This window comes from Poecilia reticulata, linkage group LG23 (assembly GCF_000633615.1).
Source record: "Poecilia reticulata strain Guanapo linkage group LG23, Guppy_female_1.0+MT, whole genome shotgun sequence".
NCBI classification, from domain to species: domain Eukaryota; kingdom Metazoa; phylum Chordata; class Actinopteri; order Cyprinodontiformes; family Poeciliidae; genus Poecilia; species Poecilia reticulata.
Window position 1 is genome coordinate 5819238 of NC_024353.1, and position 5794 is coordinate 5825031.

The following is a 5794-nucleotide window of genomic DNA, read 5'->3' on the forward strand; positions in this document are numbered from 1 at the left end:
CGACACACGGAGCATAAAATCAGCCAAGAAAAGCATTCAGACTTTACTTATTTTATTCACTTTCAGCGCTGAAAGGAGACGCTTTTACCATTACATCCGAGAAGAGTTTCTAAAAAAGTCTGTAGCGTCTGAGGAGAAAGAGGAGGGTAGCTGATTATATGGACTGAAGACACTCCCTGAAATCACACCATGTCTCTGTGGCCTGGGAAAACGTTTCTTTTTCGTGAGAAATGGACCTTGGTGTCTAATCAAACATGTAACTTTTTACTATGGGCCTTTGTCTAACAGCGTGTGACTCTTTCTCGACCTTGGTAAAGCGTCTCAACACATCATATAGAGCACGTTATATAATTAAACACGGTCGTCCAACAATTTAAAAAAAATTTTCTCTATGGAAACTGATGCGTTTGACAAAACGCATCAGTTGACCCTCTTGCGTCAACTCTGAATCACACGTCAAAGATTGACGTCAACGACCCGCTGAACCAGAGTCTTTGAATGTAAGTCCTCTGCGATCATTTGGTCACTAATCTTTTTTTTTTTTTTTGTCTTGCAGGTAAATGCTTGTAAACACAAAACCCACCCTGTAGATCCTACAGGGTGCATAATAGATCCACCCTGTAGATCTATAATGTAGATATGTATAAATAAATATCTACATCACAGTATTTTTTAGACAGTCTTATCGTAGGTTCTCTGTGATAATTTGGTCACTTTCTCTTTTCTATTTCAAGTCAATATTTGAAAAAACAAAAACTCAAATATTCTCCCAGCTTATATAATGTATAATTACATTATATAGGCCTCATGCTTAAATAATGTAACATTTTATTTGAGATCATTCCTCTTTAAGACGAAAACATGAAAGGTCCTACATTCAAATACTGTATGTAATTAATTATGCACAATTAGACCTGTCACAATAACAAATTTGGCTGAACGATAAATTGTTCCAGTAGTTATTGTGATAAACGATAATATTGTATTTCATGTGAGACCATTTTTAAGTACTATAATGGTAATGGCATAATAATAATAATAATAATAACCCAAGAAAACCTTCTCAAAGATTAGTAAACTTTCAATTGTAATGAACATTTCACACTAGAACTGGAAAATATTTTAAATATCCCAAACAAATAAATAAAACAACAAATAAATAAATACATTTTGACGTATTGTTGAACACAAGTGTCCATCAAAAAAGGGCTGGAGACCAAAGCAACAAATTAAACATTTTATAATCCAAGTTTGGAAGAAAGAGAGAAAAATAAAAAACAGATAAACATGCCAATGGAAATGATTGAATTTGTTTACCCTTACCCCTACCCAGACTCCTTGAATGTAGACCCTCTTCCATCATTTGGTCTAACATTTTCTTCGAAAAATGTTAAGTGCACTAATCATTTTCTTTGGAAAATGTTTAGTGCCCGGGTCTTTATTTAAAAGCCCGTTTGTTATTTGATAATACGGGGTCTGTGTCATGTGATTAAGGTCACATGACATACGGGGTGGGGCATACATTTCCATACAATGTAAAATGTAAATTTTTTATATATATTTCAAATACACAAGAAGATGCGTTTGACAAAAGGGCAGAGATTTGAAATTGTACTGATGGCTGAATCGGGAAGAAGTAGCATGGTTGCAAGAAACTTTCACAAAACATGGAACGAACAATCCTCTCTTGGTTGGACAAGCATTACTTTGCAAAGAACAAAAAAGTACAAGTGAAATTTTTAGTTTCAGGACTTTAAAGGCCTGGTTGTTAAACCACTTCACCCACGATCAAACGTGGAGGTAAATACGCCAGTTTGTTTCTGCTGGTAAAAAAAAGCTCTATAACTACAACGTACAAGCGGTTGTAAATGCGCACGCAGCCAACCTCACATGTACTCGGCACACAAACAAACAGCCCAACACGGAAGCGCGGCGCGCGACCTGTCAACAGCGAACAAGCGTCAGTCCCGCAGCTCACCTCAGCTTTTATACTGAGCGGCTCACTTGCAATCACCCTGCCAGCAGTTGCAGCCTCCACCTTCTTCCTGCCACATAGATAAAAAAAAAAAAAAAAGACTGCGTGCCTAGAGCGAGACTGAAATCAGACAGAGACGACGACGCAGGTAAAATCCACCCTTCTTTAAATGTTTATTCGGGTTTAGTAAGACAGTTTTTTATTTCTAGTGATGCTGCTTGGAGGTCAGACCTACTCTGCCCTTAAACATGTTGTACACTCTAACTGTATGTACTGCAGAACACATATACTTGTACTGTACAGTGTTAGTTAATGCATGCATTTCAAATCAGTAAAAAATTATTAATGAAGCATGTTAGTACGTACGAATTAATGAAGGACCTTGGCATACAAATTGGCAAAGTAAGTTTTAACATCTGAAACAAGTTCACAGAAAATTAGTCATCATTCAATTGCCAAGAGACTTCCTGCAGCTCTTCATAAGTAACAACTGTTGATTACACAGGATCAGTTTCTCTAGAAATGTTCCCTCTTTAGACTAAGAATGTGAACATATTCATTAGATGAAGTACATAGTTGCTGCTTGATATACTGATAGGTCCAATTTGATCTCTTGTAAAATCGACATCCTTAAACTAGTCAGATAACCAGAAAGTTGTGGTTGCAGTATTCTTTCATGTATTATCATTGGCTCCACCTCTTACTGTCAACAACAAGGTCCATCTGTCACCAAGAAACTTTAATAAATGTTTCTTGTTGCTATTTAGCTACAATACCAAATACTCAAGTGATTTTTTTTAAAATAGCTGATTAAAAATTGATTTGTATGATTGGCAGTTTTAATGATTGACACATTTCTTGTTCTTTTGCTCTACCCTTGGCAAAAGAACAAAACAAAAGACCTTAATGTTTTTGTTTTTTTGGGGGTTTTTTTTGCTTTTCAGATTTTTTTTCCCCCAGTGATCTCAACTTGTAGTATAATCTCTCATTTTAATGACATAAACATGCGTTAATTGACAGGTGGCTATTTTTTATTATCTTGTTAGAATTAAATGCACTCCTCTGGTTTGAATTTCGAATGTCAAACTCAATTGATCAATTATCCTTTTCAGACATGGCCTCAGCTTGCAGCATCCTGTATGAAGAACAGGTCCTGTGCTCAATCTGCCTCAGTGAGTTCAAAGAGCCCGTCTCCACTCCATGTGGACACAACTTCTGCAAGGGCTGCATCACCCAGTACTGGAACAGTCAGGACAGTAGACCTGTACAGTGTCCCCTCTGCAAAAAGAAGTTGGGCAATAAACCGAAACTCCAGGTTAATTCAGAGTTCAGAGACGTGGTGGAGCATTTCAACCACACGAGAGTAAAGAGTGGTCCTAAGATCGTCGCCCAACCAGGAGAGGTTCCATGTGACATCTGCACCGAACCGAAGCTCAAAGCCCACAAGACGTGCCTGGTGTGTTTGGCCTCGTATTGTGAGCCACACCTGGAGTCCCACCAGAACTTGAAGAAGCACAAGCTGATCGATCCTGTGTCCAACCTGGAGGACAGGGTGTGCAAGAAACACGACAAGATGCTGGAGCTCTTCTGCCGCACAGACCAGCAGTGTGTTTGCATGATGTGTTTGAATGACGACCACTCGGGCCACGAGGCTGTTCCACTGGAGCGCGCCTTCAAAGACAGGAGAGGCATGTACGAGAACGTGACCTCAGAGATGAAAAAGACGGAGAACTCCAAATCACAGAGTGTTAAAAAACTCAAAGATTCAGTTCAGAAGAGCAGGAAAATATCAGTCAACGACACTGGACAGATTGCAGAAATTTTGTCAGCCCTGGTGCTTTCTTTACAAAAAAAGCAGAATGAACTGGTTAGAGCAATCGAACAGAAGCAGAAAGAATCAGAGAAACAAACTGAAGGTCGGATCACTCTCCTGGAGCAACACCTTTCTGATTTGAGAAAAAGGAGATCTGAAATTGAGCAACTGATAAAGTCAGAAGACTATCTCTACCTGCTGCAGAACTGTCCACCCAATCTTACATCTCCGAACACCCCTCTGTTAGACCCATTTACTGAACAGCACACCTATGCAGGGTTGGTGAAACAGTCAGTAGGTCAAATAAAAAAGAGCATCAATAATGAGATAGACATGCTGATTCAGAAGATCAGTTCACCTGATTGCTGTGGAGCTGAAAACATGAGACCTTCTACCCCAAATGTGTGGCGTCCGCTGAAAGACAAGCTGATGATGATCCAGCAATGCAATGCAGTCGATGTGACTCTGAACTCCTATAGCGCCCACACACACTTCACTGTATCTGCAGATGGGAAGACACTGAGCTATAGACCAAGAGAGCACTTCTTTGATCCTTTGGGCTGGCGATTCAAACATTACTATGCTGTTCTGGGAAATGAAGGTTTTTCTTCAGGTCAGTTCTACTACGAAGTTGACGTCTACCTGAACAGATCCTGGACCTTGGGAGTGGTCAAAGAGTCCATTAGAAGGGATAAACTGTTTCCACTCACACCTGAGCATGGAGCCTGGGTATTTTGGGGCTCGCTGTGTCCACCAAACATCAGGAGAATTGGTGTATTTGTTGATTACGAGAGGGGAGAGCTCTCCTTCTACAACACAGAGACCAGGGATCTGTTGCATTCCATCGCAGGATGTTGCTTCACTGAGACAAAAACAGGACTGCAAGCTTTTCTTTACTCTGTTGTTGGATTCTCCACTGTTCACAGACCAAAGCTCTACCCTTTCTTTTCATTAAGTGGATTGTTTGATATTCTTACTATCACTCCTGTGGAATGTACATCCCAAGATGCTTGAGATGTACTTTTCTTTTACTCAAATGAATATTTTTGATAGTTCCTACTATGCCTTATATGCAATAGTGGAACATTTCTATGTAATACATCTTCCTTACAAGGTCTCAACATCCATCAGATCTCCAAAAATACATATTAAAATAAAACACAGTCTTTCTTTAAATCTCTGGGGGGCTGAGAATATTTTACAACCAAACTAGTCAGAAATTGTGGAACTTCTGTATGAAACTCTGACTTTGTTTCAACGATTTAATGAATTTTAATTAGTCTAATTATTTGTAAACACACGTATACAGCGTCTTATCTGTGTTTGAAGAATTTAAAAAATTTTTTGTTTCAAGCCAGTTTTTAAATGCATTTATCTATATGATTATGTGTTGCAAATACATAATGCATAAATTATAGATTTCAAAGAATACTATAATATATTTTGAGGGGGGATTCATTTACTGTGTGTAAGTAGAACTGTGCAGTTGCCTGCAACTGATTGGCGATCTATGTCATGTGACTAAGATTTAATAGTCACATGACATGTGATGTAGTAGATATATGATGTAGATACGTAGAAATGGATATTTAAATCTACATCAGAGTATTTTTTAGACAGTCTTTGAATGTAGGTTCTCTGTGATAATTTGGTCACTTTCTCTTTTCTTTTTCGTGTCAATATTTGTAAATACGCAACCTCAAATATTCTACCAGCTTACATAAAGTGTACTTACATTATATAAGCTGCATACTTAAATAAAATATAAGTTGTTTATGACTTTTTTTCTTTGAGATGCTTTGCTTAGAAAAATAATTACCGTTTAAGACGAAAAAGAAAAAGGGCCTAGATTCAAATACTGTACATAATGAGGACAGTGCGGTAGCCTGCAACTAATCAGCTGGTCATTGATCACGTGACCCTCCTGTGACGAACTCAAAGCCCGAATTACACGTCACAGATTGACGTCAATGACAGACTGAACCAGAGTCCTTGAATGTAGACCC

General features: G+C 38.5%; 1 protein-coding gene across 1 annotated transcript; it reads left to right on the forward strand.

The window, feature by feature from the left end:
* The first annotated feature begins 1984 nt into the window (after nucleotides 1–1984).
* Nucleotides 1985–5275, forward strand: LOC103459279 (E3 ubiquitin-protein ligase TRIM39-like). Its single transcript, XM_008400725.1, has 2 exons — nucleotides 1985–2123; nucleotides 3088–5275. The coding sequence occupies exon 2, from the start codon at nucleotides 3090–3092 to the stop codon at nucleotides 4800–4802; it is 1713 nt and encodes a 570-aa protein (XP_008398947.1). The 5' UTR covers nucleotides 1985–2123; nucleotides 3088–3089; the 3' UTR covers nucleotides 4803–5275.
* The last annotated feature ends 519 nt before the right edge of the window (nucleotides 5276–5794 follow it).